The 21,338-nt window shown below is 51.8% G+C and overlaps 2 protein-coding genes across 2 annotated transcripts; both read right to left on the bottom strand.

Annotated features, from left to right (window-relative positions):
* Nucleotides 1–5,170: 5,170 nt before the first annotated feature.
* Nucleotides 5,171–9,485, bottom strand: A1BG (alpha-1-B glycoprotein). Its single transcript, XM_044911409.1, has 8 exons — nt 9,387–9,485; nt 9,266–9,301; nt 8,896–9,174; nt 7,918–8,190; nt 7,346–7,639; nt 6,382–6,679; nt 5,587–5,885; nt 5,171–5,200 (listed from the first exon to the last, which is right to left on the bottom strand). Exons 1-8 carry the CDS (start codon nt 9,418–9,420, stop codon nt 5,193–5,195), a joined length of 1,521 nt encoding a protein of 506 aa, XP_044767344.1. The 5' UTR covers nt 9,421–9,485; the 3' UTR covers nt 5,171–5,192.
* Nucleotides 9,486–14,795: 5,310 nt separating this feature from the next.
* On the bottom strand, nt 14,796–20,901 carry ZNF497 (zinc finger protein 497). The gene is given in 6 exon segments (XM_021691863.1): nt 14,796–15,571; nt 15,574–15,717; nt 15,720–16,175; nt 16,913–17,107; nt 20,419–20,556; nt 20,631–20,901. Coding segments are annotated over 6 exon segments (1,980 nt in total).
* Nucleotides 20,902–21,338: the final 437 nt, after the last annotated feature.

Here is a 21,338-nt window from a genome sequence, read left to right as displayed (position 1 = left end):
TGCCCTTTCTATCACCCCAGAATCCCCCTGGACTCAGTGGTTGCCAGCATGCTGTCAGTGCTCTCTCTGACCTTCTCTCACAGTTCTGTATCCCTGGCCCTCTTTCAGGGTCCGCGTCTGTAACTGGATGTCACAGCCTCTGTTTTTAACTATCAGGGTGTCAGTCTTCCTCTCTTTCTCTGATGATCCCATCACATGTTAACCATCTGACCTACCATACTGTTTTGTACTGTTCATTGTCACCATCTCTGTGTTTCTCCCTGTGTCTTGAACTCATTCCCTCTGTGTCACAAGTAAACAGAGTCACACAGACCAAGGAGTGAGGTTCAGAAGAGGAAGGTTGAGACCCAGGGAAACAGAGATCTTGTGTCAATATCTCTGACAAAGTCCCAGATACATAGACACACAGGCAGACAGCCACTCATAGTGAGACCAGGGCTGAGAGACTCAGAGAAAGTTGACAGACATAGGGAAAAGCTCAGAGATGAGAGATACACATTCCTAGTGAAATGATCATGCAGGCCTCCAACAAGCCTGCAGGCAGGGGAAAAGATGTAGGCCTAAAGTCAGTCTGCAGAGCCCCACTCCTCCCCAGGCTGCTTTTGGGACCTTGGATAAGTGACTTCCCTGAACCTCAGTGACCTCATCTGTAAAGCAGGGATTAGATGACCTGCCTTGTGTAACACCCAACCCAGGGCCTGGCCACAGGCTTGTAGTATCCATCTCCACCTCTTTCTGCCCCCACTTTCCTGGTCTTTGGCACTGAAGAGCTGAATCTCCACCCCCTGGTGCTCTGAGCATCTCCAGCACCCATTTTGTCATGAGATATGTGTTTTCCCATGTTTGTCTAAAGGGAGAGGAAGTCAGGGGGAAAAGGAATCTATATTAAGGATCTACATGTGTAAAAAAAAAAAAAGGATCTACATGTGTTGTTCAGTCTGCCAAATAATTTATGTACATCATCTCACAACACTCTGAGGGCAGAATGACCATCCCCATTTTATAGAGGAAGGGACATGGCCAAGTTTATACTGGAAGCACTGAGATTTGAAAGCCTATCCAAATATGTCAGCAACTTCAATAAGCACAACTATATTCAACAAACTAAGTAAGACAAATACTAACATTGGATTTCTTTCAAATCCAGACATATGTTCTTTAGAAGAAACACATCTAAAATGGGAAAGTTGAGGGTAAAGGAATAACAAAGGATATATAAGACAGACATGAATCTGAAGAAAGACAACAGAGCTATATTATTTCAACAAAATAGATGTTGACACGGAAAAGCATTATTAGGGTCATAGGATCACTATGTTTTGTTTTGTTTTTTGTAAAAAGGAACAATGAGGGGCGCCTGGGTGGCTCAGTCATTAAGCGTCTGCCTTCGGCTCAGGTCATGATCCCAGGGTCCTGGGATCGAGCCCCGCATTGGGCTCCCTAATCAGCTGGAAGCCTGCTTCTCCCTCTCCCGCTCCCCCTGCTTGTGTTCCCTCTCTCACTGTGTCTCTGTCAAATAAATAAATAAAATCTTTAAAAAATAAAAAGGAACAATGCACGAGGAAGATGTGATAGTTTGGAACCAGACAACTCATGACATCCTTATTAGGGAACAGAATCACAGAAACTGATAAGACCTTACATGTAGTTGGAAATGCTACCACATTCTTTATAATAATAGCAGAGAGAATATTTGAAGAAATAATTACTGGAAACTTACCAAATTTGGCAAAAGGTTTCAATTTACAGGTTCAGAAAGCTCAGTGAACCCAAAACAGCATAATCTCAAATTCATGCCTAGACACATCATAATTGAACTGCTGAAAACAAAACAAATTTTAAAATTTTGAAAACAGTCTGTGAAAAACTATGCGTCCTATAAAGATCAATGCAAAAGATTATGGGTTTCTTGTCAGAAACAGTGAAAGCCAGAAGGCAGAGAAACAACATATTTAAAGTGCTGGAAAAAAACCCTGTCAATCCAAAATTCTATATCCAATGAAAATACACATCAAGAAGGGGAGCAAAATAAAAACATTTTCAAATGATGCAAAACTAACAATCTTGCCAGCAGGCTAAAAGGGTTGTTTTGATAGAAGGGAAGTGATAGCAGAAGGAAAATTGGAACTTTGGTAATGAAGAAAGAGTAACACATTGCAAATATTTGATCTTTAAGATATACATGAGTGTTAAAAAAAAAAGGTATACATGACTTGAAAACAAGATTTATAACATTTGTAGAGTTTTCAATGTATGTTGATGTAGTATATATGACTACAACATAAAGAGGAGAGAGTATCAAAATTCATTCAGTAATGTATTTGAGATTTGTATATTTTAATGCATATACATTATATCTCAAAGAAGAACCATTAGTGTACAAAACTTAAAAAAGAAATTAGAGGGGGAGAGTAAAGAGACCTATCAGTGATAAGGTTTCTACATTTCACTTTAAGTGGTATAATATTAATTCTATGTAGACTATGAAGAGTGAGGTATGCATATCTTAATCCTTAGAGAAATGTCACACACACACACACTATACAAACAGATAAACCCAATACATGAATTAAAATGGAGCTCTAGGGGCGCCTGGGTGGCTTAGTTGGTTAAGCGTCTGCCTTCAGCTCAAGTCATGATCCCAGGGTACTGGGATTGAGCCCCACATTGGGCTCCCTGCTCAGTGGGGAGCCTGCTTCTCCCTCTGCCTCTGCTGCTCCCCCTGCTTGTGTTCTCTCACTCTCTCTCTCAAATAAATAAATAAAACATTTTAAAAAATAAAATAAGGGGCACCTGGTGGCTCAGTCGGTTGAGCATCTGCTTTGGCTTAGGTCATGATCCCAGGGTCCTGGGATCCAGCCCCATGTTTGTCTCCCTGCTCAGCTGGGAGCCTGCTTCTCCCTCTCCCTCTGCAACATCCCCCCCTCCCCACTGATGCTCTTGATCTCTCTCTCTCTGTCAAATAAAATCTTTTTTAAATAAAATAAAACAGAGCTCTAGAAAATATTTAACCCAAAAGAAGGCAGGTAAAGGGAAACAGAGGGATAACAGAAGGAACAAAGAAAATAAAAGCAAAAGGTGGACCCAAATCCAAATATATCAGTAATTATATTACATGTAAATGATCTAAACACACCAATTAAAAGAGTTTTGCAGAATGAATTTTCTTAAAAAATAAACCCATTGTCCGGGCGCCTGGGTGGCTCAGTTGGTTAAGCGACTGCCTTCGGCTCAGGTTATGATCCCGGAGTCCTGGGATCGAGTCCCACATCGGGCTCCCGGCTCAGCAGCCTGCTTCTCCCTCTGACCCTATCCCCTCTCATGCTGTTTCTCTCTCTCTCTCTCTCTCAAATAAAAAAAAAAAAACCCATTTTAAGTGTAATGATATAGGTAAGTTTTAAAGGGGAATGGGAGATGCAGTCTTCCAGTTATGGAATGAATAAGTCACAGGAATAAAAGGCACAGCATAAGGAATATAGTCAATGACATTGTAATAGTGTGTGGTGACAGATGGTAGCTATACTTGTGAGCAGAGCATAATGTATAAACTTGTCAAATCATTGTTGTACACCTGAAACTAATGTCACGTATGTCAACTATACACAAAAAAATTGAAAAAATAAAAAGGGTGGAGAAAGATATATAATACAAAAATTAACCAAAGAATGCTAGAGTGACTATTTTAATATCATACCAAGTAGACTTCAGAACAAGGAAAATTACCAGGGATAAAGAGGGACATTACATAATGATAAAGGTCAATCCACCAAGAAATAACAATTCTAAATATGTATGCATCTACCAACAAAGCCCTGAAATATAGGAAGCAAAAACTAACAGAACTGGAAGAAAATAATAAATTCATAATTATAATTGGAGACTTCTACACTCCTCTTTCTAAAATCAACAAAACAAGTAGATAGGAAATCAGGATGCAGAAGAACTAAACACCACCTACCAACTGGATATAACTGATGAAGTTGCCAGTATTTAAATATTGCCAATTATTTTTTATCCACAAAGAAGTAATTTCCTGTTATTTAAACTAATACAAACTTGTTTTTAAGCCTAATAATGAGCTGTTACTGATGTTTACCCCCAAGAAATCAATGATCTGTGTTTCCTGAAGAAAGTGAAGAAGAACAAATTAATTCAGAAGTAGAAGGAAGAGAATAATAATGATACAAGTAGAGATCCACAAAGTAGAAAAGAGACCATAGAAAAAAATGAACAAATCCAAAAGTTAATTAGTTCTTTATTGATAAACCCCTAGCTAGACTGACAGAGGGGAAGAAGTGGGTGGGGAGGGGGGTAGAAGGGACACAATGTCAAGCATGAAAGAGGTGACATCACTACAGACCCTGTAGGCATTAAATGAATAAAGGAATGTTGTAAGCAACTCTATACCAGTAAATCAGACCAATCAGATGAAATAGGCAAATTCCTTAAACAAAATTTATCAAGTATTAGTTGATAATGCTGATACACACCTACTGGTATGCCTGTACCTTGAGAACCAAGCTCTAAGTGGACTGGGCAATGAAATGTCCAGTGGGATATTGGGTGGGGCAAAGGGCCTTAGATCTATGGGGAAGTGGGAAAGAATAAAGAGGAGTCTCAACCCTATAACAGTTTCAATCTCCAGTGTGAGAGACCTAGCCTTTGGGGACAGACTCAGCACCACCAGCTGGTGGCCACTCAGTCCAGAAAACAAAACTACAAAATGCAGCCTCTCTGAAGTGCCTCCCAGTGTGGGGACCAATTTGGTCAAGGTGGGGTTGGGTATGTCTGGAGAACTACCTACCCAGACCTGCTGGGGACCAGGCAGAGGTGCCTGGGGAGTAGGAGGCGGCTTGAAGAAACCAAAAGGCAATCTTGAAAAATGTGGTCCCAAGAAGCCAATCCTTGGCCCCTATATCCTCAGGTTCCAACCCAGAGCCCGTCCACCTTTAGGACACAAGATCCCAGCCCACTTCCCTCAGCCCTGGAAGTACAGCCCCCTGCACCAGGGCTGCCATTAGTCAAGGACACCTTTTAAAGTCTTCACATTTTTATTAATTTCCAGGAGGAATGAGGGACAGTCCAGCACTTTCAGGGGGAGTCCAGCCTCTAGCTGCAGCATGAGGGATCAGAGCCAGACTGGAGAAACTATTTGCCAAAGATACCATTAGCGGCCTGAGTCTGCAGCTGGATCAACTTCCTAGACAAATTTGACAAGAGAAATGTTAGGGGACGGAGGCATCATGTGTTCTCCTCTCTGGTGAAATCAGGGCAGACCTCACTGAGGCCCCTCAGGAAGGAAGTAGCTTGGTCAGCTGCCAGCAAACACCCCCCCCCCCCCCCCCCCCCCCCCGCACACACCTAGGCCTCCGTCCAGGTGTCTACCTGACCAAACCACAATCTGCTCCAGGGCCTTTTCATGTGTCCTTTCCCTGCCTGTAATTTCCATCATAACCCCAGCAGACTAGGCACACTAACCAATGTGCTGGGAGGAGGTGCAGGGAAGGGGCCCTCCTGGTAGAGGGCACAATCTGGGCAAAGGCCAGAAAGAGGAACCCCGCTCACAGAACCAGAGGAAAGGCTCACCTGCCACCTGGAGCTCCACCGGGTCGCTGAGCTCAGACACGAAGGGTTTGGGCGACCATGAGCGGTATCGGCAGCTGTAGTTGCCTGCGTGCTGGGGCCCCACATAGGTCAGTACAAGGTCTGCTGAGGGGTGGCTGGTCCAGAGTTGGGTTGAAGGCTCCTCTTCGTCTGCTCGCAGCAGCTCGAAGATGACCGTGGGCACGACGCTGGGCACCTGGCTCTCGCAGCGCAAGACCGCATCACGGCCGGGAACAACCGCCCCACGCGACAGGGGCCGGAGCCGTGGCCTGGGGGGGGTCCTGGGCGGAGCAGGTCAGTCAAGTGAGGTCCTCCACTCAGGTAGTAGCCGCCCCAGCCCCCCTCCGCCTTCCTGCCTCCCACTAAACCCAGGCCTGCTGGCTGCTCCATCCCTCCAGGATGCTACCCTTTGTCCTCACACAACTTTCCGCCTTTTCCTGGTCCTGAACAGACACGGTTCCTCCTCTTATCCTACGGATCACCCTCTTCCCCAAGACCTTGCAAGTTCCCTAGACCCGGGCCTGCTCTGAGACTTCCTGGAGTACCCAGCATTTGGCAGTCAGGGCCTCAGGACAGGTGTGGGAAAGGAGGAAATGGCCAAGGGAAACGGTGTTCCCGGTAGAGAGCACAGGAAATGAGCCAAATGCGAGGTGTCCCGCAGACCATCGGCAGCCGAAATTCCATTGGCCCGAAGGGTTTGCTGTGCGGACAGGACCAAGGCCCTGTGCACTTCCCTTCGGCGCGCTCATTTGCTCACGGCTGGGAGCCCCCGCCCGCTCACCGTCTACGCGCAGCTCCAGGGGCGCGCTGGGCGCCGAGCCCTCGAAGGGTGGCGCCGTGTCCACATAGACGCAGCTGTAGTTGGCGGAGTCCACCACCGACACGTCCCGCAGCTCGAAGGTGGCCTCTGTCCCCGCGGGGCTCAGGACACGGTGCACTCGGCGCTCGGCGCCCTCGCGCACCAGGGCGAAGCGCAGGCCGGCCCGGGGAGCCCGGCACCGCAGCTGCACCAGCGTGCCTGGCGCGGGGTGCGGAGTCGCGGGGTGGGCCGAGAGCTCCGGCGCGGGGAGCGTCTCTATGGGGAGAACACTGGCTGACCCGGGCGCGGAGGGGAAGGCTTGGGCCTCACATGCGATCCAGCCTCGCGCCTTTTGCCTGAAAGAGTCCGCCGGCCCCCCTCCGCTTCAAACTGTACCACCCTCCAGACCTCAACGGATCCCTCACACACAGTCCAAAACTATTCCTTATTAGTTTGTCCATAAAAACAGACGTGGGGAAGGCGTCGAGTTTTGTCACCAAGCCCAGGACATGCGGTTGCAGATGGCTGGGATCCTCTCTTGGGGTGGTCGATCCCGGTCCTTGGCAGGCCCTGCAACAGGCCTGGCTCCCCTCCACAGCCCCAGCCCGGTTCCCTCCAACAAACAGGCCTCGGGCGCCCACCCAGACCCGGGAGACAGGAGGGGACGCCCGGCAGGGGGCGGGCGCCTGCATGGCCTGCGTCAGACTTGCGTGTTGACCCAGTTATTCTTATTGAAGCCTTGGGGATGCTGAGCTCATTGTCCCATTCTCAGCTGGGGAAACTGAGGCCGGGCGGATGAGTTGGGATTGGGCCCCAACCAGAGCCCTGCAATTCCGGGGAACCCTTCCCTGGGCCCCTCCTCCCGCTCCCCGCCCGGGGAGCAGAGCGCTGTCGCCCTCCCAGCCCCATGCCCACGTCCCAGCCTGTGGCTGCCAGGCTTACCGTCGCTCAGCAGCAGCTCGGCAGGCGCGCTGTCAGAGGACCAGGTTTGCTCGCCACGCAGCCGATAGCGGCAGGTGTAGAGACCGCCGTTCCCTAGAGCCGCCGCGTTCAGGTGAAAGAAGATGCGGTCTGGGCTGGTGGAGCTCCTGGGTCCCCGCAGCTCCTCCTCGCCCCGCCGCAGCTGGAATTCCACGCCGCTCAGGGGCGCCACGCAAAGGAGGGTCGCGCTGGCCCCCCGGGGCAGGACACCTGCAGACTCTCCCTGGAAACTCAGCGTGGGTGGCAACGGTGCTTCTGCAAGGCAGGGAGAGTCGCTGGGGCTAGAGTCCCGGATACCCCCGCTGTGGGACTGTTCCCGAGAAAGCTATGGTCAGCCAGGCCCCCGACCCCCACCCCGAGCTGCCGCAGTGTCAGTGTTCAGGTCAGGTGCGATCCACCCAACTGTGTGACCACTGTTTCCCAGACCTAATCCTGGGCAAGGGTATTCAGGGTTGGGGATCAAGGTAAATGCAGCTCTGTCCTCCAGGAACCTCCTACCCCAGAAAGCCCTCTGGGATGGTCAACACACTCACCCAGCTCCTCGACTGTCACAGTAGCACTGGGCTGAGAGGGTGCACCTGCTTCGTGGGTCCTGTAGCTGCAGCTGTAATTGCCAGGCTGATGGACTGAGAAGGTAGCCTCTGCATCTTTAGGGGCCTCAGCCACGCCTAAAAACTGATCATCGCCTTCCCGCCTCAGCAGGAAGGTCACACCACGAAATCCCCCATGGCACAGCAGTTTCATCTTCAGACCCGGTGTGATCCAGGACACGGGCTCAGTTGAGAGCAAAGGTGGGGGCAGGGACTCTGTGGGTGGAGCAGGTTTGATGGGTCGTTCTGAATGACTTGGGAGACATGCAAGACCCGGCCAGACTAGGATCTCCACACTCATGAAAATGGGAGGGAGGGGCGCCTGGGCGGCTCAGTCAGTTGAGCTTCGGACTCCTGATTTGGCTCAGGTCATGATGCGGGGGGGGGGGGGGCGCCTCCTGTGCTCAGTGGGGAGTCTGCTTAAGGATTCTCTCTCTCCCTCTCCCTCTGTTCCTCCCCCACCACACACAGTGCTCTCTCTCTCTCTAAAATAAATAAATCTGAAAGAAACAAAGAAAGAAAGAAGGAAGGAAGGAAGGAAATATGAGGGAGCCAGGGAAATGGAAGACATTGATAAAGGAAAGGGAGGCAGGGACAGGAGGAGACAGGGGCATTAAACAAGAAGAGGATATGTTAAGGGAAATGTGCTAGGCTTTCTGGGGATTCAGTCATTTATTCCTCACAACCTTCTGGGGTCAGTGCAAACATCATCCTCATTTTACAGATAAGGAAACAGGATCAGAGATGTCAGATGACTTGCCAAAGGCCACCTAGCTGCTCAGGGACCCCCCCACCCCAGCCACCCACACCCCATGTCAGAAAAGTAGGACCAGGAGAGTGAGGAGGAGGAAGGGAGGAAGTCAGGCCTCTCCAGCAGCCCTCTCTTCCCTGTCTTGTGGCTCCGTTAAAGCCCCTGCTCACCTGCTCCAGTCACCTCCAGGAGGTTGCTCAACTGCGTCCATCCGCTGTTCAAGCCAGAGCGGCAGCGGTAGAGGCCCCGGGTGTCACTTGTCACTGCTCCTAGCGGGAACTGGTGCTCCATGGCAGGTAAATCAAGGAGCACAAGTTCCTGGGTTACCCCGTCCTTAAACAGCTCAAAATCTGGGGTCATCAGGCGGGCCCGGCATGTCAGCGTCAAGTTGGCCCAGGGCTCCAGCAGCGATTCAGCCTCTGCCCACAGGTTCGGCCGGGTCTCGAATACTGCGTGGCAGGTGGAGGTCAATGCTGGGCCCTAGGACAGGGGCTCACCTCTGCAGGTGCCCACCTTCCCCAAGACCCAACCCGGACTCACCTATGGCTCCCTCGGTTGCTGGGCCCAGTGAGAGACCTGTAGAGACGGCAGCTGTGAGGCCCCCATTCCTATCTGTCCTCCTCCCTCCTGCCCCAAGGGACCCCGGCCCCAGCAACCTCACCCCAGAGCATCAGGAAGGCCCCAAGTATAGACATGATGGCCAGCCTTGCTCCAGTCGGTGAGTGTCTGGGGTGATAAAGCCCAAGCGAGGGTGAGGGCGGCAAAGGGGCAGCAAGGGGCAATGACCTCTTCCCTATTATTTGTCCTTCCCAGGGGGGGCGCCTGCAGGGGGTAGGGACAAAGGGCAAAACTCCAAGGCCTTTGGGAGCCTCATCAATAACCATAATCAATAATTCTGTGTAATTAATAAACTAAGCAATAAATAATAAAAATGATAATTTTAAAAATAATAGCAAACAATAACATTAGCAAGTGAAATGACTTAAAATATGAGAAATACAATTTTAAAATAAAAATTAAAATAATGTAATAAATACTAACTGATCAAGGAAATTTTCAATTTTTAATGTTTGTCGGCCCTGCTCCAGGGCTCCCAGGGAAGCTATACTTTAACATTTACTAAGATCAAAATGACCACACAAAACCTCAAAGCATGGGCTCTACTTCTGCCCTGAGCACACACTGTATGTCTGCTTCATTAAAACAACAACAACAACAACAAAAGGAGCATTCCAAACATAAAGATAAGAAAAACCAACAAACAAAGAAAAACCCTGGGTCCCATGAGATTAAAGTCATACAGACTTGCACATACTAAAAACATAAGATAAAGTCTGAAACTTTCTGGAATGTCCTTCATCATGATGATTTGTAACTCATTTTTTTTAAAGATTTTATTTACTTATTTAAGAGAGAGATTGAGGGCGCCTGGGTGGCTCAGTTGGTTAAGCGACTGCCTTCGGCTCAGGTCATGATCCTGGAGTCCCTGGATCGAGTCCCGCATCGGGCTTCCTGCTCAGCAGGGAGTCTGCTTCTCCCTCTAACCCTCCCCCTCTCATGCTCTCTCTCAAATAAATAAATAAAATCTTTTTAAAAAAAAGAGAGAGAGAGATTGAGAGAGAGAAAGAGCACACACCAATGCGGGGAGAGGCAGAGGGAGAAGCAGACTCCCCGCTGAGGGCACTCTGGGCTTATCCAAGGACCCTCGGATAAGGTCATTCACCCATAAGTCTTTTTGTAAAAAACATATATATCCCTGAGCCAAATGTTCCTTCCCCAGAGCACTCTCTTCTTTGTGCAGACTGTGTCCTGGGCACCTGCCCTAACTTGGGCTCGAATAAAACTCTTTTACTTTCTCTTTAAAAAATTTTAAAGGGTTTGTTCGTTTTGCATCATTTCTTGGCGTAGTCAACAGGATATCAGAGCAACTTGCCTGAGAACACCTGGGGATCATCTAGAACTCAGCGCTTGGTACGAGCACGGACCCTCTGTGCCCCTCCAGCTCCTCAGCACCTCACAGGTGTATCTGGTGAGGTCCTGATACCTGGACCTCTTCAATTTGAGTGAATAGTCCTGATTTTTATTTGAACTGTTAAAGGTTACCGGTAATGTTCTTTAGGTGGGAACAACCTGGGACGGGGGGAAGTTGATGGGTTGGTTGTTTTAATTTGGCATTATACTAATGGATGTTATTAATATATAAGGCTTGAGTAAATTTTCTCCATAGAAATATGAGAGAGTGAATAACTCAGCTCCAAAGAGAAGGGACGCTTGCTCCTTCAAGTTAAATGGTGCTTTCAGGTGAATGAAAGCCTAGCAGAAGTGTCTGAAGATATTCCTCAGACATGCAGCAGTCCCATAGGAATTTCCCATCTCATAAAGTGATTAATGATTGGCTCATCCAGGGATGCACACATAAGGATTGATCATGCAGTGTTCCAAGCCCCTCAATGGTCCTAAAAATAAAACCAAAACTAAAAGGAATGGGGAACTGTGCTTCAAAAGCCAGAACAACACCCAGAAAACCAATAACCCCCCATGGAAAATTCAGGCAGGCTATCCGTACATACATACAGAGCCTATACTTGCAAGGCTTGCTTCAGTGGGAAAAGGTAAGGATAAGCGGAATCGGGCGCCTGCCTTCGGCTCAGGTCATGATCCTGGAGTCCCGGGATCGAGTCCCGCATCGGGCTCCCTGCTCGGCAGGGAGTCTGCTTCTCCCTCTGACCCTCCCCCCTCTCATGTGCTCTCATTCTCTCTCTCTGAAATAAATAAATAGAATCTTTAAAAAAAAAAAAGGATAACCGGAATCTCGGACGGCCCCAGTGGGGTTCTTTTGACATGTCTGAATTAGTTTTTTTGTGTGCACAACTGAAGAAAGCCAACTATAAGACTAAGTAACCAGAAACTCGGAAGCCATTTGGTTGAGTCAGTGAAGTCCCCAACTTTTGGGGAAGAACCAGCAACCCCAGAGGTACTCTGAGCTTTATTTGGTTTGTTTGTTGCTACAGCTTTTGGTATCTTTGCATACAACTGGCCATGTTCTAACTGGAAATGGAAAATAACTAATAAATGGATCCATAAATTATAATGCTGTCTTACAAGTAGATTTAATAAAAAAGGGGATATTTGGAAATTGGGTCTTTAATGTCCTCTGCACAAATAATAGTGAAACAAAGGCTAAATTTTGTTTGCATCTTGTTTGTGTACATGTATCTATGTGTGTTATAAATGTGAGGTATTTTCTCTATCTCTGGATGGTATTGCTAAAACTAACTTGTAGAGGAGCTCTATTTAATTGGTTTAAAGGCAAGTGCTTGTGAAAATTGCGCATTTTAAAACTCAAAAGGATAAAAAGTAACCCAGATGCTTTTCAAGTTCATATGATCTGGGGTAAAATTTCCTACATTCAGACTTTTATGTTACTCCATAATAAAGATGCATCGTAGGAAGGAACCAGATTGATGGTCCAAAGAGGTACAGATGAACAAAAATTTAAGATACCTGACCCCCTTCCCAATGGTCAGAATAATGAGGAAAAGGAGGAGGCAATAGGCAGACTCTAGAAATCCTAAATCCACACCCCCTCCTCCAAGCACAAGCACCAGAACCAATGCCCAACCCACTGCCTGCTCTTCTTCCAGAGGGCTACAAAGCACCCAGAGGAAAAGACAGGAAATAGAGAATTTTTTTAAAAGATTTTTATTTTTACTTTTAAGTAATCTGTATACCCAACGTGGGGCTTGAACTCACAACCCTAACATCAAGAGTTGCATGGGATGCCTGGGTGGCTCAGTGGGTTAAGCAGCTGCCTTTGGCCCAGGTCTTAATCCTGGTGTCGTGGGATCGAGCCCCACATCGGGCTCCCTGCTCAGCGGCGAGTCTGTTTCTCCCTCTCCTGCTCTCCCTGCTTGTGTGTTCTCTCTCAGATAAATAAATAAAATCTTAAAAAAATAAAAATACAATACAGGAGGCCTCTGAACCCTGGACACAACATATATATCTCAGTGTGCTGCTCCAGTCTGTTTTCTTTTCTTTTTTTTTTTTTAAAGATTTTATTTATTTATTTGACAGAGAGAGAGACAGCTAGAGAGGAACACAAGCCGGGAGAGTGGGAGAGGGAGAAGCAGGCTCCCCGCCGAGCAGGGAGCCCGATGCGGGGCTCGATCCCAGGACCCTGGGATCATGACCTGAGCCAAGGCAGACGCTTAACGACTGAGCCACCCAGGCGCCCCTCCAGTCTGTTTTCAACTGCAGTTTTGTGTGGGGCCCACGCAGCAGGTCCTGGGTACAAAGCAGGCTGCTCTGGGCCTTGGGCCCTATTACCCAGAAGATCCAATGATGCCACTGGATAGAACAGAATATAATGCTGGTTTCGAAGCAGTCTCTCTGCGCACCCTCAAAGTTCCAGCAATAGCCATGGTCCAGCCTTGGGAGAGGCCCAAGCCCCTCCCCCAGCCCCTAGGCCCTTGTAAATCTACCCCTTCTCTTTTGCACCCCAGTCCTAGAGGTAGTAAGTGCTCTACGGTTATCCATCTCTGGGTTTTCAGTATTCACTTGTGTTCCTTCAGCCTTACAAAGCTAACTAATCAAGTCCCTCAAAATCCCGAGGAAGGGTGATTTAGCCGCCTGCCTCCCACCTGAGACAGCCCCCTTCTGGCCCCCCTCCCACCCATCAAGTGGCCCAGATGCTCCTCCAGCCCTGTTGCAGGGAGATACTAGTGGTCAGGTTTGGGCTGTCTGTACCAGCCTCTTCTCCCCTCGCCGAGGGCCAGCTTGAAGCCCCCCAACTCAGCACTCAGGGCGCAGGTGGAGAAGTCCCTGCAAAGCGCTGGATACGGATGCTCAGTGACCTTTGTGACAGAAATTGCTACCCCAGCAGACAGCCAAATAGGGTCCTCATCAGCGGCGAGTCCTCAGGCCTATCTGGTCCCCTCTGGGGCTCCGCTCTGGAGACACGGTGAGAAGGAACTTTCCAAGCTACAAAGGTTTCACTAATCAGGGTTGTAGCTCCACGCATTCCCTCTCCCTGCTTCTCTCACAAGCTTATGCTGGAGGCTGCCAATCCCAGACCCAGGAGCAGAAGGAAGCACAGCACACCCATGGCAGCCGAGGGCAGAAAGAGGCTCCCTAAAATGGTGGTGGGGGCGGGAAGACCGTCAAACCCGCAGACGCCAGGGGAGACCCCAGAGCACACAGTGGGGCAGGCCAGGACAATCCTGGCATGGGAAGCGAGCAGGGTGGTGGTGGCCAGGCCAGAGAAGCGGTCCTGTGCAGACTGAGCATGTCCCCCACCACCTTCCAGAGAGGCTCTAGTGAGGGCGCTAGATGGAGCTGGTGCTCACCCCCCAGGGAGGATAGTGCAGTGGACGCCACAACTGTGGAGAGAACAGGAGGGAGGGGCACGTGGGGGGAAGCACCTGGGAGGGGAGGATGGCAGAACCACCCCCACTCTTCCCCTTTGCCCTAGGCCTCCTGCTGCTCACCAGGGTCCCAGAGCAAGGCCTCTGACCTTCTGGCCCTTGGCTTAAAACAAAAAATCCTGTGCAACCTCAGATCCAGCTGAGGTGGAGGGGAAGCAGATGAGGGGACTCACCTAGCCCTCGTTCCTGGGGATCCACCCCGCCTGTGGCAGCCTCCAGTCTCTGCACGGATGCACCCCTCCCAGCACCGAAATTCACTGCCTTTACCCTGTGAATCACCTCCCCGCCACGCATCTGCAGCCAGGCCCCAGGGGCCACCAGGTGAGACTCCCATCGTCCCAGGGGCTGTTTTAACAGCTTAATCCTCTGTCCCAATTGTCGCTGCCCCTGCGCTCCAGCACGCAGCCCACACGGGGGGGGGGGGGGGGGGGGTTTTTTCCCCCCCCGCCCCCCCCCCCCCCCCCTCGGCCCCCCCCCTGCCCCCCCGCCCCCCCCCCCCCCCCCCCCCCCCCCCGCCGCCGAGGGGGGGGGGGGGGGGGATGGCGATTTTACACGACGCTGCTCATCCTGATCCACGATGGTCACGTCCTGTGCCTCGCGCGCCACCGAGCTGGCCCAGCCTCACCATCTCCCAGGGGCATCCAGAGTCAGGGCGCGGCACCGCCCGCGTGTCGCTTCTGGTGTTCATTGAGGTTGGAGCGGTGACTGAAGGGCTTGCTGCACACACTACGCACATAGGGCCGCTCGCCCGTGTGCGTGCGCCGGTGGCTCACGAGCTCGGAGTTGCGCACAAAAGCCTTGCGGCAATCGGCGCAGACCAACGGCTTCTCCCCGGAGTGCGCGCGCTGGTGCTGGCGCAGCTCCGAGCGGCCCTTGAAGGCTTTGCCGCAGTCGGCACGTGCATAGGGCTTGGCAGCAGAGTGGATGCGCTGGTGGCTGAGCAGGTTGGAGCGCTGGCTGAAGGCCTTGCCACACTGGGCGCACACGCGGGGCTTCTCGCCGGTGTGTACGCGCTGGTGCTCGGCTAGATTGGAGCCCATGATGAAGGCCTGGCCGCACTCAGCACACTCGAAGGGCCTCTCGCCCGTGTGCGCGCGCTGGTGCTGCAGGCGCTGCGAGCTTTCGCGGAAGCTCTTGCCACACTCCGCGCAGGCGAAGGGCCTCTCGCCGCTGTGTGTGCGCGGGTGCTGCCGCAGGCCCGCCGCGCGCAGGAAGGTCTTGCCGCAATCGGGGCACGGGTGCGGCCGTGTGCCCGCGTGGATCTTCAGGTGCTCCGCCAGATTGGAGCTCTGGCTGAAGGCCTTGCCGCAGGCAGGGCAGGTGTGGGGCCGTGCACCCATGTGCACACGCCGGTGCTCCAGGAAGTTGGAGTTCCAGCCGAAGGCTTTGCCGCACTCGGGGCATTCATAGCGCTTCTCACCGTGTGCGGGCGCCGATGCTGCACCCGTGTAGTGCTGCGGCCGAAAGCCGTGCCACAGTCTGGGCAGCGGAAGGGCTTCTCGCCGCTGTGCGTCTTCTGGCGGTGGATGATGAGCTGCGAGTGCGCGCGGAAAGCCTTGCCACACTCCAGCACGCGTAGGGCCTCTCGCCCGTGTGGATGCGCTGCTGCTGGCTGAGGTTGGAGCTCCAGGCGAAGGCCTTGCCACACTCGGTGCACATGTATGGCTTCTCGCCCGTGTGCACTCGCCTGTGCTGCACCGGGTAGGAACTCCGGCTGAACGCCTTGCCACACTCACTGCACCGGCAGGCCGGCTCCCTGGGGAGAGGCCAGGGGCTTGGCACCAGGTCTTCTCGGATGCTTCTGGGCCCGACCCAGTCTCTCCCACGGTCTGCGGGCTCCAGCTCCCCTCTGGAGGCCCCCTGGTCCTCTGCCTCTGTGGGGTCTTCCCAGGCCCCCAGGCCTCCAGATGCAGCCCCCTCAGAAGGGTCTGTTGTGTCAGTCTTCAGCACAATCCAGGGAGTGTCGCCTTTCCCTAGAGCCACCTGCTGGGCCCTCTGTCCTAGGGACTCGACCTTGCTTCTGTCCTCTGAAATGGGGAGAGAGAGAAAGCAAATGCCTGAGAGCTCAAATGGGGTAGAGGGGACGAGTGGGTCTCAGGAATGATGTGATTTTGACAGATCTAGAGCAGGGGCAAAACTTGGGGCTGGCTGTATTGGGGCATGGCCATCACCCCCACCTTTCCTGAGGTGGTGCCCCTGGCCCCTCTTCAGCCTGGAACAGGGAAACAGGGCAGGTGAGCCTAGAGATGCTCCAACTTTCCCCATAGAGGCAGCATCCCAGGCCAACTCTGAGTCAAACTGTGGCCTTGTTGAGCTTTGACAACCCAGCCTATGATGGGGGCGTGCTAGGAGACCACTGTGCCTGCCTCTATGGTCACTTCCCACACATCCCTGCACCTGACTGGGCAGGTGTGAACTTGAGGGCATCAGTCTAACTCTGGAGTCTGAGCCAAGACCACCAAGCTCCCACCATCCTTCTCCCACAGCGCCCCCACTCCACCAGCACTAGCTAGGGACTGTAAGCCAGGCTCAGGAGGAAGCAGACCCAGCCCCGACCCAGCTGGCCCTCACCTGGAGTTCTGGCCTGGCCAGCTCCTGGCGCAGCCCCTGGACCAGGGCAGCAGCCTCCTCAGGGCTGCCTGGCCACTGTCCCTCCACATGGGCCTGGATCTCAGGGGGCAGTGCACACAGGAACTGCTCCAGCACCAGGAGCTCCAGCATCTGCTCCTTGGAGTGTGCTCCCGGAGCCGGGCCAGGGCCTCACGGGGACCCTCTTCCTCCTCATAGCGGAACCCCCAGAAGCGCTGGCCAGGGCTCTCAGAGCTGGGCTCACCCACCACTGGGGCTGGTGTGCTCTGAAGGACCCCAGGGGCCAGAGCTGATGCCTTGCTCATCTGGGCAGCCATCATGCCCCTTCCCAGGCAGGGCAGCCACATGTCCCTGGGCACTTCCTCTGGACCTGGAGACACAAAGGGGAGCCTGTGAGCACAGCCAGGCCATGAAGGCCCCTCCAGAGGACCCTCTGAGAATAAGTGGGGTCTGCGGGTTGGGGTGATTGTGTCTATCAATGAGTCCAGAAGTGTCCCCACCTGTGTGTCCATGTGTTGGAGAGATATACGGAGGTGCCCAGTCTGTGGTCCCTCCTCCCTCCCTGCTTTTCTCAGGGGCCTCTGCCCTGGCTTCTTCAACTACTTGGCTCCATTCATCCCCCACACAGAACACTAAAGTCTGCAAACTGGACAGCCAGATTTGGCTAACAGACAGATCTTACTTGACTGCCCCCCTTCCAACACGCTTTTTTAAAAATTTAAATGAGGGGCACCTGGGTGGCTCAGTTGTTAAGCGTCTGCCTGTAGTCCTGGGATCGGGCCCCACATCAGGCTCCCTGCTCAGCGGGAAGCCTGCTTCTCCCTCTCCCACTCCCTCTGCTTGTGTTCCTGCTCTCGCTGTGTCTCTCTCTGTCAAATAAATAAATAAAATCTTCAAAAAAATAAATAAAATAAAAATTTAAATGAGTTTCCAATGTTAAAAAGTAACCAGATGCTGGTGGGAATGTAAAATGGTGTGGCCTATGTGGAAAACACTCTGGCAGTTCCTTAAATGGTTAACACAGTTCCTTAAATAGTTAAACACAGAGTTCCCAAGTGACCCAGGAATTCTACTCTTAGGTATCTACCCCCCCACCCCCAGCAAAAAAATGAAAATGTGTCCAGGCAGCTTTTTTGCACACAAATGAAAACAAAGAGCTATACAACCTACCTTGGGGTATCCTTTTTCCATTTTTTTCCTCCTTAATCTTGTGTGTATTTTCAAATTTTTTAAAAATACAGATCTGTGCCAGTACTAGGGGTGAGGAAACTGTTGCTAAGGAGAATTTGAGCTTTCCCCCATTTCTTTTTCTCTCTTCCTCTTTCTTTCTCCTGGTCAAAGTTTTAAATATATCAAGAAGTTGAGGAGAAAAAAAAAGTATCCATGCAAAAGTTTGCACATGAATGTCATAGCAGTATTACTATAATATATATAATACATATATATGTGTAATATATAATTACCATAATAGCCAAAAAGTGATAATAGGCCCATGACCATCAACTGATGAATGGATAAACAAAATGTGGTGGATACCTACAATCAAACATTATTCTGCCATAAAACGGAATGAAACACAGATACATCCTATAAGATACATGAACCTTGAAAACACTATGCTAGGGGCGCCTGGGTGGCTCAGTCGTTAAGCGACTGCCTTCGGCTCAGGTCATGATCTCAGGGTCCTGGGATCGAGCCTCGCATCGGGCTCCCTGCTCAGCGGGAAGCCTGCTTCTCCCTCTCCCGCTCCCCCTGCTTGTGTTCCCTCTCTCGCTGTGTCTCTCTCTGTCAAGGAAATAAATAAAATCTTTTAAAAAAAAAAAGCACTATGCTAAATGAAAGAATCAAGACACAAAAGACTTCACATTGTATGATTCTATTTATCTGAAATGTCCAGGATAGGCAAATCTGTAAGAAACAGGAAGTAGATTAGTGGCTGCCAGGAGCTGGGGAAGAAGGAATGGGGAGTTTGATTAATGGGTATGGAGTTTCTTTTAGGGTGATGAAAATGTCCTGGAATTAGACTGTGGTGATGGTTGCACAAAATGTGAATTTACTAAAAAAAGTGACTGTACACATTAAAAGGGTTAATTTAAAAAAAGTCATCAGCCAATTTCAAAAGATTACTTATTATATGATTACATGTATATAACATTCTTGAAATGACAAAATTGTAGAAATAGAAAACAGAAAACCAAGGGTTAAGGAGGGGGTGGAGGTGGGAGGGAAGTAGGTGTGGCTAAAATGGCAACAGGAGGAATCACAGGTGGTGGAGATACTCAGTATCCTGACTCCCATCTGAGTGTCTTGGTTATCATGCTGTAGTTTTGCAAAATGCTACCACTGGACAAAACTGGGTAAAGGGTACATGGGATCTATTTGTATTATTTCTTACAGATTTGTTTATAATTATCTCAAAAAAAGGTTTTTTTACAAGTCATCAGAATTCAATAAAAATCCTTATTTTTTTTTAAGATTTTATTTATTTATTTGACAGAGAGAGACACAGCGAGAGGGGAAACACAAGCAGGGGGAGTGGGAGAGGGAGAAGCAGGCTTCCCGCCGAGCAGGGAGCCCTATGCGGGGCTCGATTGCAGGACCCCGGGACCATGACCTGAGCCGAAGGCAGATGCTTAACAACTGAGCCACCCAGGTGCCCCCTTGTTTCTTGAAAGATCAGAAGACCTGCCTTCAGGAGTCCCATGTTTCTAAGGATGGAGCCTGGCAGGGATATCCCTCCAGCCAAGACCTATGCTTCGGAGCTGCCCAGTCCTCTGTCCCCTCTAACTGGGCCTCCCTGCTTGGGAGTCTGCCCATCTTGGGGTAGTATCCAAATCCCTGAAGGTCGTTCCCGGTTGCCTTCACTGCTCCAGCCTCCCCACCGTCCTCACACAGACCGTGTGTCCCCTTTTTCTGCCTGAAAGCCTTGTCCTCCACTTTTTCCCTCAGAATGCCTACTCACCAAGGTTTGTGGCCACCTCCCCAATCAGGCCCCATCTCCCACGCCAACAATTGGCTCTCATACCCGACGGGTCACAAGTGACTATTTGTGTCTCTCCCCAGCCCCCAAGGCCTCGGCTCTCACCTCTTGGGGGCTGGATGAAAAAATACTTGAGTGGAAGAAGGGGAGGGACGCTGCGCAGGAGATGCCCAACGGGGGTTCTGGTCTCAGGAAGCGCCGGGCTTGGAGCACACGGGGCAAGTGAGAGCGGAGGCTGGATGCTCGCGCGCAGAAGGCACGTGCAAAGGCTCGGAAGCGGGAACCAGCCCGGCGTGCCCTGAAGCAGAAGGCACGTGCAAAGGCTCGGAAGCGGGAACCAGCCCGGCGTGCCCTGAAGCAGCGCCGGGAGGAGGTCCGAGTGAATGAAGGACGAATGGAGGAAGGAATGATGGCGCGGCCTAGGGAACGAAGGGCGGGACTGGAGAGCAGGAGCAATGAACGAATGAATGAGTAAACGGATGGACAACAAATCGGGGACGGATGATCGCGCAGCTCAGGGTACCAAGGGCGGAATCAGAAAGCAGGGGGGTGAATAAACACGAGAATGAATGGGCGAGCAGGAGGTGGGGTGCTACAGAAGTACATGACCGAGGAGGCTCACGGAACGGAAGAGCGAGCCGTGAAGCACAGGGTGCGGACGAGCGAGCCCCAGGCGACTCCGGGTGGCGGCGCACGCCCACCGACTCGCCCGCGACCGCGCTTCCGCGCCGACCCTAGGCGGCAGAGCCACTTCCGGGGCCCTCTGGGCGGCGCGAAGGCCTCGCCCTCGGTGGTCCCAGAGCGCGCCCGGCCCCGGCCCGCGCCCCGCCTGCGCGGCCCTGCGGTGGGAGCCGCGGGCACGCGTTAGAACCCGGCCGGACGGCTGCCGCTCGCCTCACTCACCGCCCTCGACCCGCCCCGGCGTCCACCTGGCGCGGCCGGGCTAGGACAGCGCCCGGGTCAGCATCCGGGCTAGGCCGCGGGGAACTGGGTGGGGGTGGGGGTGAGCGCAGGGTGTCCACGGAGGTGCTGTCGCGTCCCCTGGCGCGACCTTGCGCCTCGCGGTACTCCCCACTGCGTCTGCGCAGCTGCGTAGTTCGTCCCCAGTCGCAGGCCCGTGTCCTTCGGTTCCTGTAGGGATGGTCCAGGGGCCCCTGGAACGCTATAGTGTCCTCCGTTGCCATGGATACGCGCCGCCCTTTTCCTTAGCCCCTCCCTGTCTCATTTACACACCCAGAGGGACGGGGACACACACACACACACCCCGACGCTCAAGGTCGGCAGGATCTCGGACACAGGAAGCAGATCTGGAGAAAGAACTGTTCTGCAGCCAGAAGGATGCACACTCCTCACCCCTGTCCATTCTCTGGCCACCAAATCCTCTTTACAACCCCATGGACCTTGTCCAGTAAGGGCCTGGCAGGGAGGGGGTGCGCATCTCACATACCTACGTGCTGGTCCAGCTGCAACTTCCTTGGGGACAACGCGTCCAAGCTGGAATCGCTATTTGCTGTATAAAAGTTTCTCAGTTGCCCCCACTCTCAATCCAGGGGGTTTGGACAAGTGTGGTTGCGGGACTCGGGCATACCACAGTCCATTCCCCTTGGCCCTCTTGATTGAT

Source organism: Neomonachus schauinslandi, chromosome 16 (genome assembly GCF_002201575.2).
Source record: "Neomonachus schauinslandi chromosome 16, ASM220157v2, whole genome shotgun sequence".
In the NCBI taxonomy this organism is placed as follows: Eukaryota; Metazoa; Chordata; class Mammalia; order Carnivora; family Phocidae; genus Neomonachus; species Neomonachus schauinslandi.
This window is presented reverse-complemented; position numbering and strand designations above follow the sequence as displayed.

What these genes read in the sequence shown, in the direction of transcription:
- A1BG (XM_044911409.1), bottom strand. Translation starts at nt 9,420, where the DNA reads ATGTCTATACTTGGGGCCTTCCTGATGCTCTGGG. An exon ending in TGTGACAGTCGAGGAGCTGG is followed by an intron (nt 7,640 to 7,917) that starts GTGAGTGTGTTG and finishes CCTGCCTTGCAG; the next exon opens with AAGCACCGTTGCCACCCACG. An exon ending in GAGCTGCGCGTAGACGGTGA is followed by an intron (nt 5,886 to 6,381) that starts GCGGGCGGGGGC and finishes TGCTCCGCCCAG; the next exon opens with GACCCCCCCCAGGCCACGGC.